At 38.8% G+C, this 25,415-nt stretch overlaps 1 protein-coding gene across 1 annotated transcript in view; it reads right to left on the bottom strand.

Moving 5' to 3' along the window:
* Positions 1–3,546: 3,546 nt before the first annotated feature.
* The window catches only part of VPS36 (vacuolar protein sorting 36 homolog), a 31,791-nt gene continuing 9,922 nt past the window's right edge, over positions 3,547–25,415 (bottom strand). Inside the window, exons 4-14 of the mRNA XM_059902848.1 lie at positions 22,119–22,233; positions 20,953–21,042; positions 20,154–20,240; positions 13,193–13,225; positions 12,969–13,046; positions 12,195–12,329; positions 10,153–10,218; positions 8,647–8,711; positions 8,019–8,103; positions 6,998–7,074; positions 3,547–6,910 (exon numbers count right to left, since the gene is read on the bottom strand). Of these exons, the coding sequence (XP_059758831.1) occupies positions 6,817–6,910; positions 6,998–7,074; positions 8,019–8,103; positions 8,647–8,711; positions 10,153–10,218; positions 12,195–12,329; positions 12,969–13,046; positions 13,193–13,225; positions 20,154–20,240; positions 20,953–21,042; positions 22,119–22,233 (925 nt within the window). The 3' untranslated portion in view covers positions 3,547–6,816. The remainder of the gene's footprint in view (positions 6,911–6,997; positions 7,075–8,018; positions 8,104–8,646; positions 8,712–10,152; positions 10,219–12,194; positions 12,330–12,968; positions 13,047–13,192; positions 13,226–20,153; positions 20,241–20,952; positions 21,043–22,118; positions 22,234–25,415) is intronic.

Genomic DNA, 25,415 nt, shown 5'->3' on the forward strand with positions numbered 1-25,415 from the left:
TAGTTTTAAAACTCTAGTCCAGAAGTGTTAAAGTTGTGTTTTTAAAAGAATACGAGAGGATAGAGTTCCACCTTAGCAGCCGTGCTTGTTTTTGAATAGGCTGCAAAGTGCAATACACTTTACCATTAACATACCAATGTGTTGGAACAGAAATCGTAGCACAGATTTGGTGGCCCCTGGGGAGCAGGTGATTGGAAAGAGGCCTCAGGAAACTTTGGGAGATGATAGATACATTCTATTGGTTAGGGTGTGAATCACATGGATTTATGACGCATTTGTCAAAACATCCAACTTAAGATCTGTGTATTTCACTGCTTGTAAATTTTACCTCAGTTTTTAATCTTAGAAATATGTTATTTGCAGGTCCTTGAATCTATTACTTAATCTTTTAAAAGGTAGCACATGTATTCAATTATCAGAGCTATCAGAGTTTATCAGAGGTACCAAATTTGCAAAGTACCCATCTTGTCAAATAATGCTAGCAGTACTGATTAAATCCAGCCAAAGTTTCAAAAAAGGCTTTAAGGTGTGGACTGAAAAAAGTACACAACGTTAGAGTTGTGAGTTAAGTTTTATTTGGAGCAAAATGAGGACTAAAGCCCAGGATACACCTCTCAGATAGCCCTGAAGAACTGCTCCGAAGAGGTGGGGTGGGAGGTCAGGGTATGTGTGATTTGTGTGAAGGGGGATGCTGCAGCCGAGCACGCATTTTGGCAGAGGCTTGCGGCTCGTCACCAGGCGCAGATGTCTCTGTTAATGATTTTAGTGCTTTTCTGCATATAAGATGCAAGAAATTGGGCTCCTAAAATCTTCTCCTGAAAATATCTAACTATCTGATGCCTGTTCTGCCAGTTTTTCCCAGGGCACAGAGTACCTCATTCCTGGTCTCCACCCTGAACTCCTTTCAGGGTATGTTGAAGGTCAGTGATTGCCAGGGCTAGTGACCTAATCCTTGTAGAGACAGGTGGCAAGTGACAATTTTTAGTTGGCAAAGGTCATCATCCACTTTCACCGTCAGAATTATCTAGTCCAACATCTATTACTCAAGTTAGAACTCTTTTTAAGTACATGCCACAGGCCCTGCCATTTTTGGTTTAGAAAGCAAAAGCTCATTTTAAGAGTGGGAGTTAGACACAGCTGAGATTAAATCCAGCCCTGCCTCTGTAACCTTGGGCAAATACATAATCCCTCCTTTCCTCCACTGTAAAAGGCATCTAATAATAGTTATATTGAAGTTTTGTGGTGACTGAGTGAAACATATAGAAAGCAACTTGCTCAGTGTTGATCTTTCAGACACACACTCTTCCTAGAAACCCACTCTTTGCCTAAATCCGGGTGCAAGTGCCCAGATCAATGTGCTTGGTCCTTTTTTAAATAAGAGCTTTATTGAGATGCTTGGTCATTTTTGCTTTAATTAGAATACTTGCCAAACTGTATTACTGTTTACTGGACAGTTAAGATAGTTTAATCCTTTCTAAAAGAAGGCAAAACGCTCTTGCACTGTTGGTGGGAATGTAAGTTGATACAGCCACTATGGAGAACAGTATGGAGGTTCCTTAAAAAACTAAAAATAGAACTACCATACGACCCAGCAATCCCACTCCTGGGCATATACCCTGAGAAAACCATAATTCAAAAAGAGTCATGTACCACAATAATCACTGCAGCACTATTTACAATAGCCAGGACATGGAAGCAACCTAAGTGTCCATCAACAGATGAATGGATAAAGAAGATGTGGCACATATATACAATGGAATATTACTCAGCCATAAAAAGAAACGAAATTGAGTTGTAGTGAGGTGAATGGACCTAGAGTCTGTCATACAGAGTGAAGTAAGTCAGAAAGAGAAAAACAAATACTGTATGCTAACACATATATATGGAATCTAAAAAAAAAAAGTGGTTCTGAAGAACCTAGGGGTAGGACAGGAATAAAGATGCAGACATAGAGAATGGACCTGAAGACACGGGGAGCGGGGAGGGTAAGCTGGGACAAAGTGAGAGAGTGGCATGGACATATATACACCTCCAAATGTAAAATAGCTAGCTAGTGGGAAGCAGCCGCATAGCACAGAGAGATCAGCTCGGTGCTTTGTGACCACCTAGAGGGGTGGGATAGGGACGGTGGGAGGGAGACGCAAGAGGGAGGGGGATATGGGGATATATGTATACGTATAGCTGATTCACTTTGTTATACAGCAGCAACTAACACAACAATGTAATGCAATTATACTGCAATAAAGATGTTAAAAAAATTTTTTTAAATAAAATAAAAGGAGGCAACATAGATGTGAAGAAAAAAGTTTTCAAAAGAACAGTGGTATGGTCTTGGCTGTACTGAACTAAAACAAGCTGGCTGACAAGATATCTTGAGTTCTTTTTCTGAGTGAGTGACTGGTCTAGGGATCTTTTGCAAATTGTGTAAAATGTATTCACTATCTCAGTACACCCTTTAAATAAATGGGGAGATGTTTTTCCCCCTAGATAATACTCTGAGAGACAAGCTTTAACTGACTCGTGATTATCGGAACACAAGGAAGAACACGAATGACTCAATTTTCACACTGTGATAACAAGATCTTACATGTGTGTTAACCTGACTTTTCTGGAGTGCTTCCCACATCATGAATATGGCCCATGCATGGAATCTGAATTAAGACAGTGTATCTCAGACAGGCTGAGCCTGGACAAGTCCAGATAAGAAGCCTTTTGGGAAGAGGGTAAAGGATACAGACTTAGGTTTCAGACTCAACTCATGACACATTATAATTCAAAAACCACTCGATTTAGTTAATGCTTAACTAGGAATCTACCATGTACAATCACTGACCTAGGCCAGTGGGAACTCCAAAGAAGTGTTATATGATATTCCTTGAACTTAAAGAAACCCAATTTCTCTGTTTTCTTACGGCATTAAGATAACAATTAGAGAACAAGACAAAAGACAGTCAAGTATATGGGAGAGACAATAACTCTTAGCGGAGTTTAGGAGTAGCAGAGTTGTGTACTGGAGACAGATTTTTCCAGAGCAGGTGGGATTGAGCAAAGTTTCGTTTTGATTATTGGGGGTGGGGGTGGGTGGATGGGAGGAAATAACAAAGGGAAGTCTGGACAAGGACGATGTGCCCCAGGTGCAGGAAGGGACACACCTCCTGTTGCTCTCTGACCCAACGCCTGCCCCTGACCATCTCTGGGTTCTTGTGAGCCTAGTGCACCAGCTTCTCCTCTCCCATGAGGCCTTCCCAGACCCTCCTCCGTCAGAACTGAAGGCCTCTTCCTCTGCCCTCCAAGCACGGTACCTGTGCCCCTTCCATGGCACACATTTCATCTCATCATCAACTGAGGTTGCTATGTGTCTATTTCCCAACGAGGCCACCCTCTTAAAGGCAGGGGCCGCATCTTATTCACTTCTGTATCCCCCAGTGGCCCCCGTTCCTCACACAAAGTCGACAGGTATGCAAAAACGTTTCTTTGTATTGAATTGAATGGGAGATAAAGTAGGGTAGAGTGAAGCCAAATGATAAATAGGCATACACGTTGGAGGTCATTCATTCGGTAGACATTTATTGAATGCTTACTGTGTGCCAGGCCTCGCTCTAGGCTCTGAGGACACATCCATGAACAAAACAGATAAAAATCTCTGCCCCTGTGGAGCTTACACTTACGATCTATTATAAGGGATGGAATTAGCAATACATTTACATAAATTCAACCATACCTATCAGCAAAGTGAAAAAAAGAAAAAAAGACACATTTAAATAGTTTTAATTATTGGTACGACAAAAGTCTACTGTTGATATGTAGTTTTTTATTATATATTTTACTTACTATATTCATAAAATATTCATACCCATGTATCACTCTACAGGCATTCGAATTGTAAGATTATATAGAGATTTTCAAGGATCATTTTGAGCATGCTCGATTCCATCCTTAGCACAGCCCTTAAAACCCACCCACCTTCTGAGCTGTGACTCTGTCTTACCACAATGGAAACTCTGAGACTGTTGGGCAAAGGAGAACCATTTTAAGTATTTGAGCATGAGAATGATGACATGATAAATGCTGGTCGGTTTAGTCTGGTAACAGGGAACAAGAGATAGTACACTCACACAAATATACACAATCAATCGACAGTGGAATTCATGTCAAGAATTAAAAAAAAAAAGTTTGTGAGCCATTTCCCATTCTTTTAAGACAACTAAAATAGTAGGAGCTTGAGGTCATAAATATTTATAATGAACTCTTGATTATAAAATCTAAAAGAAAAAATCTTAACACATGGGCTTATTCTGACTAAAGGGTTATCATTTTCGTATATTTTCCAAAGAGTATTTAAAAAGAACACCAAGTTAAGAAAAAATCATTTTTAAATTTTGTAATAATTGCAAAATGATTGGTATACATTAATACCAATCATTTAACTCTGAAAACATTCTTCACTTGTACAATGTAAAAAACTTTTTGACAGTATGTGACTAGAAATATTCTATTACCATAAAGCTACAAACAGATTTATGCTCCTAAGAGCAAAGTTAGAAAAGCAAAAATAATATTATAATAGTGATAAGCACCAAGACAGAACTTTTTTGCACTTAGGGCCTCATTGGTTGTATTTAAACATAACCTCTACCAACAAAGGACCAAAATGACACCTTATTTGGCAAAAACAAAGAAAAAAAAAGGATAAAAATATACATACAGAGGTCTGGAAACTGAAGAATGCCCACTTTAAAACAATAAGATCAATCATACCTGTTTTTTAACTAACGTGACATTTGCAAAATATATCCATGTCACTTTTCTTCCTCTTTAGTTCACTTTATACAATTCAGCCTGCTCCATTTTTGTTCATGTGTTGTCACACTAGTGTAAATAAATATTCTGAATTATAGGAGTTTGCTGTAATGAATCCAGACCATTAGAGCCAGACCCAGTAGCTCAAACAATCTTAGTTGCAACTCATTCCAACTAGTGAAACAGATTATTTATCTGTGTAGTTTTAAAAAGCCTTAGGCAGATGAGATATCATGTGTATGAGATATCGTGTGTGTGTGTGTGTGTGTGTGTGTGTGTGTATGCATACAAGTTTGCCAGGGCAGTGTGAGAGTGAGTGCATCCCAGAGAGAGGAGTGATATACAAACGACCGTACACAATGGCCCGAAAGACTTGGGTAGCCAGACACTGAATTTCCCCCCAAACAAACCTGAGGCTGAGCGATGGGGGAATTAAGGGATCTGTCATCACAACGTGGAATCAGTGACAGGTTCGGAAAACGAAGGCTAAGGCAGGATGCCTCGGCCACAACATTCCCGTGACACAGGAGGGTGCGGAGCAGCGACAGGGAGCAGGCAGGGATCGGGGACTGACTCTGCCTGCACTTGGAGGGATTCCCTGGGTCTGCAGCTGAGGATCCCTGGACCTTCCCCAAAGGGCACTTGCAGTGGCCCCAGCACTGGCCTGCCACCTCTCAGCGAGGACATCTCAGGGATCCCAGGGTCTGAGCTTGGGTAGCCCCACCTCCCGGTCTTAAAGGTTCTCTCAATACAGATACTATCCCTTCTAGATGCTTGGCCAAAACCCATCACTACCTTCCACCGCCAATTCAGTCTTAGAAAGGGGTTCTCCTTCTGTCCCTTTGGGGTCCCTGAGTTTGAGGTAATGCCAACATACCGTACGCTATGTAGCGGTAACAAAGTCAGGCAGTCCACTGGAAAACTCAAGCAATCGAGATTCAATATATTAGCCGGTAATACTTTTTAGTGAGACAGTTTCTCCACACAACTTATAATGTGTGGGGTAAAGGAAAAAAATATTGCTAGACTATGATAGAAAGATTTTAAAAGTTCAGCATTGAAACTCCTTCTTTAGGGAAGGAAAAGGAGACATGTTATGTTCCCACTCTCTTTTCCATCCTTGGCTTTGAGGTAAAAGAGCACCAAGGTTCCTGTAAAGCGAGTTAAAGGTCCTCCCGGTCCCTCTACCCACACAACAATCCTAGGGAAATCCTGAACCGTCTACTTCCCAAATCTGTAACCGTATCTCTGGGCATGTCTATACAGCTCTTTAATTCACTTGCAAAATCTACAGCATTTTTAAAACAAAATGACATAGTTGCATTCTTTAAATGCCAGCCATGAAATCATCACTTAAAAAAAAAGAAACTCGTCAGATTATATATACGTAAGTCAAATCAAATTCTCTCTTGTTTTTAAGGTGCTTTATTTGGTCTGCTGAAGACATGCCTATGGCTGCTTCTAAAGCCCTTAGGAAGAGCCTCAGATGATATCCTGCAGTTGGATATTCTGCTCCAATGTCGTCACGTTCTTAAACTACACTGTAGGTATAAATTGTTGCATGAAAACCCCCCAAAATGTGCACACTAGATGCAGAGAAAAACTTCATTTATAATTCAGGTGAATTTTAGTCACACCAAAATAATGACCTAACCTGTCCAAACATGCAACTTCTCTCTTTCTTCCCCCATGAACTAAATTCTCTTCTTTCAAAAATGGTCAGATTTGAAGATCAAGTTAAAATCCACCATATTTCAAGTTAAACTCGGAGGGTTTCTGTACAACTGTAGCATGATTTCGAATTCATATTGGCATTCATCTTTCTATATTTTCCTATATTTATCCTAAAGAAGCTTCCTGGATCATAATATTTAGGGAGAAATTAAAAGGGTTTTATATTATACTGCGAAGTTCCAGTAAATTCTTGGTTTATCAGGGTTTACCCTTAGCTCAATGTCATACAACCTCTACATGATGCAAGTATCCCAGTGACAAGTTATTTCAAATACAAAACTCTTAGCTCTGTGTCATAAATAAATTTGGGTAAAACCGCAAGCCTTCCACTGAGTCATCTCGGCAAAGATGGCCCATCTTCTCGGCAAGAAGCAACCTAGGAGTCAAGGGAAAAAAACACCATCATCCACCCATTCAGAAACACAAATGATATTTTCAAGTGAGGAGCAAAGCCCTTGCTTACCTTTCTTTAGCCAGGAGGACAGACATTCCCACAAGCTTAGCAAACTCTTCTGATGTTAGAGATCCCTTTTCTGAAACCTAACAGAAACACACAGCAGGAAAAAATGTGATCATTTAGGCCACCTAGGTACTAACCTGGGGAGACTATCTACCAGTATACTTGGGAAATAATTTACTGAATTTTCTACTAAACTCCAAAGACTGTTCAGTCTAGAACTAAATCTTCTTCACTAATGCTTAAGTCTACAAAAGTTGAAGAACCCAGAACAAACATGGTGAAGGCTAAAACATCATGAAACCCTATATAATGTAATAAAGGCACTGTACTAATGTCTAAAAAGAACTATTCCACAGTCTGAAAAGGAACATATAACAAATTCTGAGTGCATAGTACACGCGCCACTGAAGGACCGTTATACATAGGATTAGTTTTAAATATGTGATAGAAGTATCTATAGCCTTGGGACTTTCATCGAGTTTAAAATAAGAAGTGTAATAACTGCGAGTTATTCAAATTATACAGGCTCACCACAGAAGCTCTGAGGCGATAGTATTTCAAGGATCCTAATGAGTAATATCAGGAGTTTGCCCAGTAAAACCCATCTAAACTACACTTGCTTTCCGTATATTTTGAAGCAATTCTTTCACAAAACAATCTGTAGGGTAATGCAGCTTATGTGGGTAATACTGAAAGAAAAATTTAATCATGGGTAACACTGATTTACAAAGTTAAAAACATATTTTCAAGACTGAGTTTCAAACAGAAAGAGAGCAAGCACCTCACTCATCCTAACTCCCCTTACAAGATGTTATGAGTGTCGGCAAGTTTCAAAGAGCTTTCAAAGTACAAATGTGATGAATAGTTATTCGTTGTTAATGAGAAACCGTTTTCAATTGGGTCTGTGAATGTTACTTTTCAGTAAAGTTGAATTTAAAAGGAAATCCTGTTTCTCAAGTGGCTAAGCATTGGGGTCTTGTGTGGCAAGGTCTAACAACGGAGGGAGGAAACCGGGTCCCCGTACCGTCTCCAAGGCTGAGGCCGCTGTTTCCTCCTCCTTGTGGGACTGAAGTTCAATTACCATGACGCCGCTGTCAAACACACGGAGCCTAAAATCACAGACGGGAGGACAAAGCCGTGAATATCTGGGATCTCGGGCCCCTGAGGAGGCGCAAATATTGTTTACTTTCATTTATGCCAGGACTGAGGGCAATATTAACACAAAAGAACATTTCAAATACAATGACCACGGGTAACTAAGGCCTAATTAAAAAGCTCATGAATAAACAGTTAATGAAGTTCTGAACTATAATCTACATGCTAAATAAACTATGCCTGTCTACTTTTTGTTAAGGGCAGAGGGATGGTCACTGGGACCGCTTGGGAGGAGCCCACGTTCTCACCTCCTGCCCCAGTGGCAAGAGGCCGACGACCAGCCCCTGAGGCCCCGCACAGCCCTGATAAGGATGGAAACTGGGTTGACAGAGGTGCCCGTGGTGCCAGGTGAATTCTGCCCATGTGTGATATAAACTTCAAGAGGGGCAATATATATGCTGGTTCACCAAATGGATGGCAGACCTGCAGGGCTGTCCTGTCTACTCAGGGTGGAATCGTGGCTATAGTTGGCAACCTTCCTGCAGAGGTTCTTTTACCTGAGAGGTAATTTCAGCTCTTCCAGCATCTTGCATGCATTCACTAAATCTTCTGGTGAGAGCAACTAGCAGGGAAAAAAATCCAGTTTACCAGTTTACACTGCAAATTAATAGAGTGACGTTATATAATTATAACGACCACTAAAACAGAAGAGGATGTTGTAAAATTATCATGTATCAAGGATTTTAGGTGGCTTAATCACTACAAGGCAAAAAGGATTAACAAAGAAGCAAAAGACTTCTATTCATTAAAGCATAGAAATATAATACAAGTATACTATCCATAGAAATATAATACAAGTCATGTACGTAATTTAAAATCTTCTAGTAGCCACATTAAAAGAAAATAAACAGGTGAAATTAATCTTAATACATATATTTTATTCAACCTAATAGATGCAAAAATTTGCCATATAATTGATATAAAAAATCATTAATGAGCTAGTTAACACTTCTTTATTCTGTACTAAGTCTTCTAAATCCCGTGTGTAATTTATGCTTACAGCACATCTCAATTTGGACTAACTACATTTCAAATTCACAATCATCACATGTAGCTAGGTAGTGGCTACCCTTCTGGACCATGTGACCTTGAAGAATCGGTCCTGCGTGGTGGTGACCAGCACAGGTGTCAGTCACACAGAATGGTTCCAGAGCCAGCCCAGCCTGGGTCCCAGTCCCTGTTAAAACACTGTCTCCAAGTGCAGCTGTGGTCAAGTTACTGAATCTTTCTAAGCCTTAATGTCCTCATCCCCTAATCATCCCCTAAATGGGGACAGTAAAAGTAGCTACCTCACTGAGTTACTGGGAGGATGAATGGATAACACGTGCAGAGTGATGGTAAGTACCCACTGGCGGCGGTTATGATGACTGTTCAAATAAAAACACAGAACAGAGGCTTAACCCGTGAGACCACGGTGAGCGCTGGAGAGACGTGTGTGAGTCGTCTGCGTGGAGGTGACTGCTGACACCACAAAACTGTGTTCTACTTCAAGGGCACAGAGAGTGCACAGACAGACCCTTGGAGGCCAAAGACAGCTGGGTGTGAACAGGCAGTGAGAGCTGAAGTATAGCCGCTGCTGATTCTGAGCCAAAGAGGCAGGGTGGCTTTCTTTCTGTATTACCTGCAGGCAACCTGAGTCCAACCAGGTTCACTCAAAACAGTTAACTATCACAGAGAAAGGGCATCATGCACAACCTTGTTCATCACAATACAAACACAGACTCTCAGAGCTTTAAGGTATCATTCGGTCCAAACCCGATTTTAAAGGTAAAAAAACCTGAGCTCCAGAGAGGTTAAGGAAGCTACTCAAGGGCATTCAGCAAAACCAGGAACAGAATTTATCTCCTAGATCCCAGGGCAGTATTCTTTTCACTGCGCCACACTGCTTCTCAAAATAGTTTTGATATTCCCAACCCTTCCTCAAATTGTATTCACTGTAGGGGAATTTGTATTATATCGAGTCTATATTTAGCTAAAAGAATATCTAAATATTCTATTCTTACTTCCATTCCTCGAGCTCGGTTTACTAAACAGTACACCTCTGTGAGTGACATTATTCCCCCTCGTTCCTGTTAAAATATAAAATAAAAAGAAGCATTATAATTAGGACCAGTTAGCATTTCTTAACAGAAATCATAATCAGAGTGAAATCAGAAATCATAAAATCTCTTAAGAAGCTTTTGAAAACTATATTTACACACAGGGAACCTATTCAGATACCACGAGGCACTTCAAATTCCATATTTGGACTTTACTGTCATTATTACTGTTCTAACATTTACTTAAGTGAAAAGAGGGGTTGTACACCATGTTTCAAACAGTGTATTTATTTATTTATTTTTATAAAGTTATTTATTTATCTTTTTTTTTTTTTGGCTGTGTTGGGTCTTCGTTGCTGTGCACAGGCTTTCTCTAGTGCGGTGTGCGGGCTTCTCATTGTGGTGGCTCCTCTTGTTGTGGAGCGCGGGCTTCAGTAGTTGTGGCACCTGGGCTCAGTAGTTGTGGCTCACGGGCTTAGCTGCTCCATGGCATGTGGGATCTTCCCAGACCAGGGCTCCAACCCGTGTCCCCTGCATTAGCAGGTGGATTCTTAACCACTGCGCCACCAGGGAAGTCCCTTCAAAAAGTGTATTTAAATGCTTTAAGTTATTCCACCTAATAACTGAAGAAATTATAGAATTAAATAATAATATCACCATTTTGCAACCCCTAATGAAGTAACAGATCTAGATAATGATTGTCAGTGGCTGTTAACATCACACAAAAAAAGACAATCAGATATTATGTACCTCCTGATGGAAATGCTCAACAACCTCTATAAGATATTCTTGTCAGAAAAAAAAAAAAAAAGAAAGAACTTCTAGATATAACTACCAGTTTACAGGGACTACACAGGACAGGGAAGCATGGTGACTTACAAATTAGCAAAATCCAGACTCTGAGACACTCTATAAGACAAACTACTAGTTTCTTCAGTAAATAAAAATTTACTGTATGGGAGATTTATTGTATGGGAGAAGGGAAAACCCATAGAATTTTAAAAAACAAAAAAACTTGAGAGAGAAATCAAACATTTGCAATGTATCCTGGTTTGAACAAATCAACTATAAGAGAAAATGTGAACACTAGCTTGGTATCTGATAATATTAAAAAATTATTTTTTAATTTTTACGTGTGAAAGGGGATTATAATTACATTTAAAGGTGTCTTTATCACTATAATTACATACTGAAATGTTTACAGATAAAGTGATGTGACGTCTGGGATTTCCTTTAAAACAATTTTGAGTGGAGGCTGGCTTACGGATGAAGCTGGATGATGGGCACATAGGGATTCATTACACTATTCTATTTTGTCATATGTTTGAAATATTTCTTAATACAAATGTTTTAATAAAGTTTTGATTGCCTGAATAATGACTAGAAGATGAAACTGTATTATGAAATTATTAATAGTACACAATATATGAAAATATATACAGATTATATACTTCCTTTTGAAAACAAGATAAGAAAACATTATAGGGCTTCCCTGGTGGCGCAGTGGTTGAGAATCTGCCTGCCAATGCAGGGGACATGGGTTTGAGCCCTGGTCTGGGAAGACCCCACATGCCGCGGAGCAACTGGGCCCGTGAGCCACAACTACTGAGCCTGCGCGTCTGGAGCCTGTGCTCCGCAACAGGAGAGGCCGCGATAGTGAGAGGCCTGCGCACCGCGATGAAGAGTGGCCCCCGCTCGCTGCAACTAGAGAAAGCCCTCGCACAGAAACGAAGACCCAACACAGCTAAAAATAATAAATAAATAAATAAATAAATTTATTAAAAAAAAATATATCAAATAGATATAGATATCTGAAATGGAAATTAAAAACAATTTAGAAGATTATTGACGAAGAATCAATGAACTAGTTTAATATTACCGAAAGGAAAAATAACACGTTGGTTGAATAGTAACCATATCATGAACGGAGTTATGCTCTTAAGATTTCTGATGGCACAGAAATAATTTAACACAATTTAAAGAGACTGTTTAGGTTTTGTTTTTACCTCCAAAGGTGCCTGCAATATTCCAGCCAGCTGTTTGGCCAGCTGCATGTGGTACTGTGTGCCCGAGCCGTAGGTCTCCCTGGTAACCGGGTTAGCTATTCCCATGCTCAGCAAATAGGATTTAAACCTGATGGTCTATAATGAGAGGAGAAAATGCACAAAAAGACTATGCAGAATAAGTCTCTCCACCCAACGTATAAAATCCTTCCATCAGACATTCAGTTCTACTCCACTATTTCTATATCTACCCATCTCTTCTACTGTGTTTCTATGCTGTGAACTATGTAAGAGTGGATTTCTAGTACTTCCCTGCATAAATCTAATTATTATTCTTCCTTCTCCTGCCTTAGTATCTTATACTCCATTTTCCCCACAATTTTGGTGGCAGAGGAGACTTAGATGACAGCTATGCTCTGTTTAATGCCAACCAAGTGATACAACCAAAAACTTCAAAAGGAAAATGGCTGTGACCAGACTGTAAACAAATTTAAATAAAACATATCAAAATTACGGATATGTCTAAAACAATCACTTCTTACACATTTCAATACCTCTGTTTTCTACACTCCAGGAAAAGGTATTGAAATATCCTTTAATCCTGCTAGAACTAACAAAGTTTTTATGGTTGACTTTTTCTTTAGTACTTTTATATATCTTCAAGTCCTAAAAGAAATCAAACACTACATTAAGAAAGCAAGCTGGTAAACCACCAAAACGTCCATGCATTATTTGTGTAATCTAGTTTCTAATGCCTTAAAAAAGCAATCTATTTACCTCATCTTCTGTGATGTCACCTTGCTTGTCTTTAATCTTATTAGCAATGGATTTTGATAACTCCACCATTTCCTTAGCCTGTCAAGAGAACAGTAAAAGATTGAAAAGAAAAAAAAAAAAAAAAGATTGAAAAGAAATAATGTCCCCAAAGTGTCTGCTAACAAAATGTATTTTCAAAAGTGTATCATAATTGGTATAATTTAATAGATGTAAATGACATATACCTTGACCATTAGCTTGCTGAGGTCTTCGAAGGCCTAAAATGAGAAATGAGCTTTTATTGGAATCTGTCTAAAGAATTTAGATGTTTTAAAGCAATGAAGCACTCTATTTTCTTCCCTATGATAAAAATGTATGAAATTTTCTTACAAATATCAATTTATTTATATGAATATTTATACAAGTACTAAATCTACCTTATTCTAGGAATAAACCATAAAATTTCCAAAACGAACTGTGAAAAACAACTTTTCAAATTTTCAAAGAGGAAACAGTCATTGATTAAACAAACAAAAGATGACATAAGTAATAGTTCAGAAAATATTATTTACTGTTCTTTGACACAAGTAAGAAAATTTGTCACTAGTTCTTCCCAAAACCATTTCTAGATAGGAGCTCAAGAATCAAAGGTGTTGTAAAGCTTTCCTGGCTGAAAATGGTAACATGCAGCTGCAGGAATACTTCTTTGGGCCCAACCATTTTGGCTTTAATAGCAGGTGTGATTTAACTGAAACCGTAAACCTCAGCCTCTGACTATTACACAGATTATACTTGTAGCCTTGACTAGAGTGGCTATCACAAAAGAAAAACATTCACATACCACCAAAACATATCTAAATAAAACCCATCAATTGTTCAATTCACTACAATGACTATCCACTTCAAAGGCCTCTTCAAACTTAGACATATTTATAATTCATGTATTTCAAATTACCAAAAATATACTTCCAGTGCAGAATATCACCTAACTGATATCCACAGATGTTATTTTTTAAAACCAATTAAGCAGCTTATCATTAATTGAAAACTCTTTCAATCCATACAGAACAGTGGTTAACAGGTTCTGACGGGCTGGTGCCCATCTTAATTCCATGCAGGAAAGTATCCCCCATCTGCAAAAGGATTTTGCTAAAAGAATAGAGTGTTGTGTACAATTCTTATGGCCGACTCACTGGGCTACCACCGAAAACAAAGGGGAACACACCTAACAGGAATTTCCTTAGATAAACAAAAGGCTTAAACACTGGATTCTTATCAGCAACAGCCAGCAGATGCAGGAAACCTTTTGTGGGAAACTCTGGGCACCAGCTCTGAAACTAAGGCAATTCTAACATTTAAATGGAGGGCAAATCACACACCAACCTCGTTTTCAAAACTGAAATGCAGACACTTTACACGCTTAGATTTTTACTTTGCATGTACAGACTGTTACTAGATTTCTTCTACCTACATGTAAAGAAAACTAGTAAGGCAACACTTTTAAATTTTTATATGGCAAATCACTTTATTTACTATATTATATTTTCTAGAAAAAGTTTGCTAAAAATAATAGTCTACATAGAATACACAAATTAGCCCGTACTGTCCATAAACAAGAAATACAAATATTTTAGTACCTTGGAAGAAGCACCTGTAAAACATTTTAAGTAATTATAAAACAAACAAAAGCTTCCTCACTTCTATTTCTATTGTTATTCTAAAATTTGGTATTAGCCAACTATCCAAAAAATGGGTGGAGAAACTACCCACAAAAAAAGTTAAAGCAATATATGTACAAATGCAAAACAGACACATGTGCCCATCCTATTATTTTATCTGCCAGTTTATAGGACCTTCTATCCCTCTACCTCATTCATAGTCAAATTTCCACTCCACGTTTGAAAAAAAACGGCATCTGCTTTAAAACCATGGGATAGGGCTTCCCTGGTGGCGCAGCGGTTGAGAATCTGCCTGCTAATGCAGGGGACACGGGTTCGAGCCCTGGTCTGGGAAGATCCCACATGCCGTGGAGCAACTAGGCCCGTGAGCCACAACTACTGAGCCTGAGCGTCTGGAGCCTGTGCTCCGCAACAGGAGAGGCCGCGATAGTGAGAGGCCCGCGCACCGCGATGAAGAGTGGCCCCCGCTTGCCGCAACTAGAGAAAGCCCTCGCACAGAAACGAAGACCCAACACAGCCAAAAATAAAATTAATTAATTAATTAATTAATTTAAAAAAAAAAAAACCATGGGATACTCTCCTAAGCCAACTTATAGCATTTTTTTCTTACTGACTTTCAGTCATTACTTTGGTGATTAGCTTCGGTGACTGTTAATACATTCTTGAATTTTCTGTTTCAATATTCTTCATTCTGTACTTTGCATATTCCATTCCCTCTACCTGGATCCTCTTATCCCTACTGGTCATCTGCTAGCGCCTGCTCAACTTTCAGGCCCTGACTTCCATTACTTCTGCTCACAAGCCCTCCCTGACCCCATTAGAAGTCAGGGGCCATGCTTTGTGTTCCTGTTGCAGCAACTATTTTCTCCTAACATGGCATTTCTCACCCTGTAGAGAGCGCCTACTTGCCTGTCTGTCTGGCGCACTACAACAAATCCAAAACATCTGATGCAGGGCTCGCACAGAGAGCAAGGACCATCTGCTGAATAAATCAGTGACCTGCACGAGAGCCCAATGCTTGTGTACACTCCTTTGACCTATGCAACTCCATGAAAATTACACTGGAACAGAATAACATTTCATAAATTAAGAAAAACGTTATTTTGAACACCAAGTTAGAATGGCAACATTCAGAAAAAGAAACACTAATAATGCAAAATTAGCTCACTGCTCCATGCCATCTCCAAGAGTGTCACACAGAAGGATGACTACAAAAGTCACTGAAAGAGGACAGTGATAGCACTTTCTGGGTAGCAGTGAGCGGCCGTGATGTAGCAGACCACACTCATCTGCAAAGCAGGAAACCTGAGTTCTCATAACCCTGGTTCCAAATCTAGTCACTAGCCCCGAGATGATTCCTTTTCCAGATAGTTAGAACCCCTCTAATGCTAAGATGCTGGAATTCTATGGGAATAGAGGATTCTGGGAAGGTGGTGGCTATGGCAGCATAGGTTTTGAATCTCTCCAAATCCCGACATAAAAATGGGGCAACCAGATCTCAAGACCAAAACCCCACGGGCAGCATATACTAAAAAACTAAGTGACAAGATATCCACAAAGACCCCAAGGTACAAGCAAGTGGGGACAAACCAGCAAGAGCCACAAGACCTGCATGATACCAGCACTGAGGCAGGAAAAAGAAAAGGGAGGCAACAGGGCAACTGATAGGTCTGAGATTAAGAGCCCCTGAAAGAGCCCACAGGAGTCCCTCGAAAGCAGACGGGCCAGCTTGAGGGCAGTAACTAAAACGGGTAGGGCTTTGCCCACTTCAACAGGAAGTGGGTACAAGGGGTCCTCAGGAAGGGCCTGTGAACAGCCCTTGAAAGTGAACCTCCTGGCTTCCCTTCCAGGACAGGAGCCCACGCTGGGGAGAAACTACTGAGACAGGAATCAGCAACTGAGCAAGGTAGAGGTAACAGAGGAAGGGGACAAGGTCCAGCTGAAAACAGGGCATGGGAACGGGGTCAGGACATCACAGACAGCAAGCCACCTCCCTTTTTCACGCTGCATGCACACAGCAGAAGAGCGAGCTTGTGGAGTGAGAAGAGCCGCCCTGAGCTAGGCCTTCCTCTGGAACTTCAAGAAAACCAATTTCACACGAAAATTAGCGAGAGCAAAGTATCAAGGTCAAATCCCACACAAAGTTATTACAGGAAAAAAGAAAATCAAGAGCAGAATAACATTAAAGATAATGAAAGCACGCCAGAGAGGCATGTTCACAGATCACATCGAAAGCTTAACTTTTATTTCAAAATGAGCTAATAGGTGTTAATAAAATGAGAGAAGCTGTGAAAGGGCAATATAAATCAGAAATGAGGTGACAGGACCCAGGAAAGAATTTTTTTAATCATTTCTGAAAGAAAGACTATACTAGACAAACATAAGAGGAATAAACACAACAGATAATATCTTAAGAGAAACAACAGGTGAAGAAGGAAATTTTTCTAAAATAAAAAAGAAACGAAGGAAAAGATAAAAAGGGTTTGAAAGAAAGTCACAAAGAGTGAAGATAGGCCGTAAAGCTGCAACATACAGCTAATAGGAGTCTCAGAAGAAAAAAAAAAAAATCTAAGCAATTATTGAAATGTAGAGAAAAACTTCCCTGAAATTAAAAGAAAACATGTCTGAAACCAAATACTGAAAGCATACTGTGCACCCGAGAATAACAATCCAGAATGACTAACACACAGACAGTCTAGAAAAATTATTATACAAAGCTTTATTTAGAAAAAAAAATCCTTTGGGCATCTAGGAAAAACAGCAAGTGACTTTAGAGAAGGGAGAAAATGAGGTTGTCATCACTCTGGCAGCAACACTTCATGCCAGACAAAAAACTGGAAGTCACATATGGAAGGCACTCGGGAAAGAAAATGTGAGCCAAGGATTAAATATCCAGCAAAACTGACCTTCATGTGTAAGGAATACAAAGATGCCAGAACTCAGGGAATATTGTTCCCATGAGCACTTTCTGAAACATCTACTACAGGATGAGCTTCAGACAACCAAAATGAATAGAGGGAGGTGAACGTAAAGACTGGTGGTATCACACACAGTTACTTGTACAAATGAGACTAAATGACAGCTAGAGGGGAAGAGGGTACATGGTGGCTGAACACTCAGATAGTGTAGATACAGCACACCTATGTTTTACATGTGGGAAGAAAGGGGAGAACATATACAAAAAAATCCTTTTTAACTGTTTTACTCATTATTCACTAGTGTAGTCCCGAATTTGAATAGGAAGCATCAATGTGACCTCATGAGGCACCTTTATTAGAAAAAAAAATATCCTAGCTCTTTCCACTGAAAAGTCCTAGAAATAAAGATCAACCCAAGAGGGATGCAAATTCCTAGCAGGCAGATTGTGGTTATGAAATACCATTTCCCACTAAAAGAAACCAGAGCTTCTCAGATAATGGTTGATTCCAGATCCGGAGCAGGAAATATACAAGATGGTCCTGGAACTTCTGTCAACACCAGGCAGTAAGGAAGCTCTCAAAGTCCACCAGGTCACATCAAAACCACTCAGGAGCTAACCTGAAGACGCTCCCACTGGCCAAAGATGGGACAATTTGAGCTTTAACTAGGGTAATAATTGCAACTGACTGAAATCATCAAATATGTTAAAATGTATGAATTCATAATAATACGTGAAAAAACCTAACTAGTCACCTCGGGAGGATGATAAGGAACCAATTTATCATCCTGATAATAAAGGAAATGCCACATGTTCTGCATTCCTTCTAGGAGCCGTATCACTGAGTAGCCAAATAGTAATGAAGGGAAGCATCTCTTTAAAAAGTGTCCCAACTAATAAATGAAAAATAAATCACAGAGTACCACCATTTGCAACCACCAGTGACCCAAAGATCTATGCACTGAATATTGACAGCCGCTAACATGATAAAAAGAGATGTGATGAAGGAACACAGTGTCACCTCTAGTCTCAACAAAGGGCTCAAACACAAGTCTGATCAAGCCTCAGGGTCCAGCTGCTAATGTGCAGGAAATACAAAGGACCAAGGAACACACACACAACTTTACCATAAACATGCCCTCAGCAAAACCTAGACCACAGCACTTAATAGGTCAAATGCCCTTGGTCCCTCGATAATAATCCATATTCAATTAGTGGGCCCAGATATGGCTATTATGATGGTTAAGTTTATTTGTCAACTTGACTAGATCGTGGGGTGCCCAGGTGTCTGATCAAGCGTTGTTCTGAGTGGGTCTGTGAGGCTGTTTCCACATGAGGTTAGCATCTGAATCTGCAGAATGAGTTGAACAGTTAAATTCAGATCGCCCTCCTGAATTGCCCCCTGGAGGGCCTAATGGAACAAAAAGTTCTCTGCCTGACTGATGAGCTACGACATCAGTCTTATCCTGCCCTTGGACTGGACTTAACACCACCAGTGCTCCTGGTTCTTAGGCCTTCACACTCCGGTTAGCATTTCTATCACCAGCTTTCCTGGGTCACCAGCTGGCAGCTTCCCACAATCACATGAGGCACTTCTTTATAATAAATCTCATTGTGTATATATAGGACAATCTAGGTATACAGATACCTGTATCTATATAGAGAGAGATAAAGATATCAGCATATCTATATGTATCGATATCCACATATAGATATCCAAAAGATATCCACAGCTGTATCCAAAAGAATATATCCCCTATTTGTTCTGTTTCTCTGGAGAACCTTGACTAATACAGGTATTCAGTAACTATTTGCAGTTTAGACTTTATCTGATTGAGATAAATCTTGGAAATTCTATGAGCAGCACTCATCAATGGAATTTTACTTACAAACTATTATAAAAACTAAAAAATTACTTTACTTCATAAAATCATTCCATAAAAATCCAAGACCATTTCCATATAAACATGGGAAAACCAATATGTTTAGATATATTAACTAACTGCCAAAATCTAATGTATAACTCATTTTCTTAACTAGAGTTCTTTCCCCTTCATTTGAATTTCCTCGTATAGGACGAGGTTTCAGAAACACTGTAAAGTACAAGTTCGGGGTGCTTTCCTAGGAGAAGTGATAAGCTGGTTTGAGCCATTCTTACTACCTCTGTGCCTGGTCCCCAAGTGGTCATCAGCATAAAACTGTGTAGTGTCCGGCCAGAGTCAAGGGCCGCAGAACAGCATTTTCCCCTCAACTAAGTTAACCAAACATCCCAAATAATTATACATAGGACCTTGAATTCATTAGGAGGACCCTCCAATCAATCCCATCTAGACTTTAAAATTTACACACAATAATTCATGACGTTTCCTAACCTCACAGAAAACAAATTTGCATTTCTTTTTAATTCCTTTCTGGAAAAGATTTTTAAAACACATTTGGGCTAAATTATGCCGACCTGAAGTAGACTCCTTAAATGGAAAAAGAGACTGTGTGGCTCCAGGCAAACTAAATATATTCCAATACACAGAACGGAGTTACTCACAGCTGTATCCAAAAGAATAAGCAAGATGGCTGAAAAAGACAGCTGACCGGAACTTGTGTAAGAATTACCTCAGAAATGTTTTTGTCAGTTTCTTTTCTTTTTTCTTCCAGTTTCCTTTCAATACCTACAATTCCTACAGCCCTTATTCTTCCTGGCTGAAAAACAAAAGTAGAAAATAAAACGTCCAAAATAGGAAGGACACAGTCTTTTGTAACCCACTATATTGTGTTTTCAGTGGTGGGAGAGGACCCACAAAGAACCCAAGAAAACAGCACACAGTTACATTCAGTTTCCTTTCAAAACATTTGTCGGTTTATTGCCATACATAATGACCTTCAAATCATTATACAGAAAAACTGAACATAACAAGAGATGGTATATTTTACTCTGTATTTTAGATATAAATTAAATTTCCTCTTCATTTTTGTTCTTTGGCAAGCTATTATACAGATATCAGATATTTAATATGGTCTCAAATGTGCAAAAAATTATAGGTAAAATTCTGGTACTTGACAGTTATTATACAAGCTACTTTTATATATTTGAGTGTCTGTCCACGTTGGTCTGGAAAATGTCACCCAGTGGTACTGTCTGTTCTCTCAGATGCCACACCAATTATAAAGAAGAGAATGCAGAAGGGGAATCTAACTTCTGCCACCCTGAAATTACCCTGGTAAGTAGTCATGTATTATTACTAAGTGTCTGCTGTCTATAGAGCACTAAATTAAGTTCTGTGAAAATCAGTTTTTAATTAGAATATCATTATTTTGTTTCTGGCAAGTTCTATAATCATAGAACTCTTTTCCCTTAATGAAGATGCAAGTACAGAGCTGAAAATACTGGATTAGGAAACAGCTGAAAAAATACCTGGGGTCCTCTATTTGCTTGCAACGACTGGGAAACTGGCATATTCTCCCATCTTCTCTGTGTCATTTCCTCTGATAAACGCCTGTAAAACTGTTATGCAGATGCATACACTTTAAGTGAGTCAGTCAGGCTGTGACATCCTCATACAAATCATTACTTAACATTTCTTTAGTTGGAAGTCTGTTAGGTCATTTGCAACAAGCCTAGAATTCTCAGAGACATCAAAGGAAATCAAAGGAAGTTCTTTCCTTGGGTCAACTTCAGAAAGCACAAAGGGGGAAAAAAAAAGAAGGAACTGACCTTCTACATAAAGTGAACTATTCTCAACAAAGAGATGAGTGACAATGAAGTAAATAGACTTACTTTAAACAATCCTGCATATGTGGATTGTTTTCAATCTGTAGCGAAACAGACACAGTGCCAAGAAAAATACACAACTGTTATCCATGAAGGAAGCTGAGAATAATTTGTCTAGTTAAAATGTGAGGCCAGATATTAGGGCCAAAACATGCCTATGCTCATAAAAAAAAAAATCAGGTATATTTTTCAGCTACAGTGAGAATGACTTCAGTTAGTCACTTAAATTTGCTCAGTGCCTGCTGTGCAAGGAACACTGGGTCAGGTACTACAGAGAAAAAGAACATAAATAATTTATGATCTCGATGGGGAGATAAACACACACTTATAAATGTCTAAAGAATACTTACAAAGCAACTTATTAATCAGAACATATAAACCATGATACTATGGGATAAGAACTTAAGCGATTAGATTTGTATGGAGTTAATAAAGATAGACTGCCTGATGTAAGGCTGGTGAACTTTCAGATGCTGAGGCAGTTAAACATGTCACTGCATTATACTCTGTCCCTTTATCCAAACGATAACACTGAGCACTTAACTAGTAGCCTACCTAGTGTGGTGACTTAGCCTGTTTCCAGCCTCCACTCTTTCCTGTGACTACATCCTCCTGCCTCCCGTTCCCAATGAAACCTAAACTTCATATTCTCCACTGATAAGGCTTAAGATATCATAAAAATTTTATCGTAAAAATATGGTGAAAACTGGTATGCTGAACAATATTGCCTTCCATCCTATTAACAAACAACAACAAAAATACATACAAGTACACATTTCTAGTCTGATAGTATTCATAAAGAAACTTACCTCAATCTGGCCGTGTTCTTTGAAGGACAGTTTGATGTAGGAGTTCTTACTACTCTGGAATGGGCCAGGTTCTTTGTTAGAAGGAGCTGGGTGAAGATGAACCACTATTTTGGCACTAAAGAAAGAGCAAATGTAAGGTATTTAATTGTCTTTTAAAAATCACTAATTCTATTTTCATAACTTTTAATATATTTCAGATCACTTAAAATTCCTGTAGAAACAAACAACATCCTGAAAGGAATCCTTTTAAAGTCTGTATCAATTCAGTATTAATGAACCTTTCAAAACTATCTCTACTTAAAATCTATAAGCTGTGAACCAAAAAATTCAAATTACTAGCGCTATAGACTAAATAAAAATGTGGTTTTAGAAAGTAAGTTCAAAATAAATTTTCAGAATTTGGGGTGGTTTATGATATTGGTTTATGATTAGGTTTTCCATCTACAGAGTCATCCCCAAAGGTTACCAGGGGGCCTATAATGTCTGCCAAAGCATACAACCTTACTCATTTGAAAACAAAATGTGAAAACTTATCTGTGTAAAACTGGCCAGGTGACATTTTATTAAAACTCCATCCAAAACTAACATTCTACAGTGTCATTTTTGGAAAACGCCACTCAATCAGCAGCATGATCTAGAGAGCTATCCCATAGCAAAAACAATTCTCAAAATGCTGCCACTCCAGGATCACAAACTACCATGATCTTTATGACTACTGTTATCTTCTATGCCATCAGAATACCATTATATTTGTTGAGTTTTATGTCTTTTTTTTCCCAACCAGCTCAATAAACAATCTTCTATAAATATTAGCAAAACCAAAAACTCAAAGTATCTTGCATACCTAGCTTAGAGCTTTTTCTTTATGACCACATTATAGATACACCTATTACTCAATATTACTTTGTTTAGGCCCATATGGTTGCCTAAATATCACCCTAAAATTGAAACACCACATGTGGGGCCTCCTTGATGTAACAAATGCTTTGGTTAGTGAACTGGAGCCAGGCTTGTACGGACTCTTCATTGGTTCCTTTGTGATGAACATCTTTAAGTGAGGTGAGCAAACAAAACTGTGTAAGCAGAATCACGGGACTGTGTGAAATGAACTGTCAGGTAAACAATAAAACTATGACAATTAGGATCAGGTGACTAAGTAAAAGCATCATACACTCTTTAAAACTAAAAAACCTGAGCCCTAACTATCAGAATTTGTCAAAGGAAACCCAATGAAAAGCTAAAAGATGATACAAAATGAAGTTTAAACATCCCAAAGTCAGAATAAAAAGATCCACGCTAATTTTTTCATATATTCACTTCTTGGGTGATTCAATTAGCATATCTCACCAAGTTTAAAATCCACCAATTCAAAGAAGCATCTTGCGTTCAGAGACGTTAAAAGGTGAAAATGCACATACATCTTTGACTCACTGAGATATGGTAATTATTTGAGAGGAGGAGTTGGGAGCTAAAGAGAATACTTGAGAAAAGTCAACCTGGCATATTATCGAATTCCTCCTCACCGGAGATGTTTAAAAAGAGACACTAATGTGAAGGTAAATATTTAACTATTTTTGTTATAGAGTTTAGATTTCCTTGGAACACAGCAGAGAAAAAGTCAAAGGATCTGGAACACCCTTAAAGTTTGTAGAACTTTTTTTTTTATTTAAATGGTCATTTTTTAATATGATTTTTAAAAATTAATTAATTTACTTATTATTATTATTTTTTTGGTTGCATTGGGTCTTCGTTGCTGTGCGCGAGCTTTCTCTAGTTGCGGCGAGAGGGGGCTACTCTTTGTTGCGGTGCGCGGGCTTTTCATTGTGGTGGCTTCTCTTGTTGCGGAGCACGGGCTCTAGGCGCGCGGGCTTCAGTAGTTGTGGCGCACGGGCTTAGTTGCTGCATGGTACGTGGGATCCTCCCGGACCAGGGCTCAAACCCATGTCCCCTGCATTGGCAGGCAGATTCTTAACCACTGTGCCGCCAGGGAAGCCCAAGTTTGTAGAACTTAATAAGGAAAGCAAGATATAAAGCAGTATATACGAATACTAGGTATCTCTATGTTGTACACCTGAAACTGATATAATGTTGTATTGTCGATCATACCAAAAAATAAAGAAAAAACTCAATAAGATGGAGAAAAGTGACAAGGTGGAAAATATAAATCAGAGAAATAGTCTACTCTAAAAATCTATGCCTTGTTAATCTTTTCAAAATATTGGTTAGTTTCTTTTATGTCAAATAAGCAATCTTTTATGTGAAATAAGCAATCTTTTATGTCAAATAAGCAATCTTTTATGTCAAATAAGCAATCTTTTATGCCAAATAAGCAATCTTTTATGCCAAATAAGCAATCTTTTATGCCAAATAAGCAATCTTTTATGCTAGCTACAACATTCTAATTAAGGATGCACTGCATTTCCAGGGAACTTTAACATTTGCTTCACTTCTGCTGAAGGATCTAACCACATGAAAGCTGAAGATAAGCCCACATGGAAAAAAATTCCTTATCAGCAATATTTGTTCATGAGTTGCCCTCAATCACATGCATGTAAAGTATAAAGCCAAAATGTTTTATATACTTGAATAGACAGAAACGTTTTAACCTGTGGCTTTAAACCAAGGTGAGCACATCTCCTGGTCTGCCTGGGACAGTCCAGTTTTATGCTTGCCTGATCTAATTATAAGCAGTGTCCCTTATTACTCTAAGAAATGTCCCTGTTTCGACAGTAACTCTTGTGATACTCTATTCAACACTGATATCTGAAAAAGTCGAAGTTGAGAAACTTTATGGTCAACTAGAAATAGGAGCCAAGTCAGGTATTTTTCTCAGATGGGTCATTTATGATTTTAAGTACTGAATGATACATACACAGACACATAAAAGCAAATGTCTGGGGACTTCCCTGGCGGTCCGGTGGTTAGGACTCTGTGCTTCCACTGCTGAGGGCCTGGGTTCGATCCCTGGTTGGGGGACTAAGATCCCGCAAGCCGTGTGGTATGCCCTCGACAAAAAAAAAAAAAAAAAAAAAGCAAATGTCTGTGGAAATATATAGTGACAGCCGGCCCACACTTATTTATTATGACCTGAGGATATCACAGCAACTTTAGTACTTGATTCATGCTTTAAGAATGACTTCCGTTTATCAGTGAGTTTAAAGTAGGATAATACCTTCTTTTTTTTAAAACATATTTTTCCCCAGTTTTGAGATATAATTGACATATGGCACTGTATGAGTTTAAGGTGTAGAGCACAGAGCATAATGATTTGACTTACATACATCATGAAATGATTGC

The sequence above is a fragment of the Balaenoptera ricei genome, chromosome 18 (genome assembly GCF_028023285.1).
Source record: "Balaenoptera ricei isolate mBalRic1 chromosome 18, mBalRic1.hap2, whole genome shotgun sequence".
Taxonomy (NCBI): Eukaryota; Metazoa; Chordata; class Mammalia; order Artiodactyla; family Balaenopteridae; genus Balaenoptera; species Balaenoptera ricei.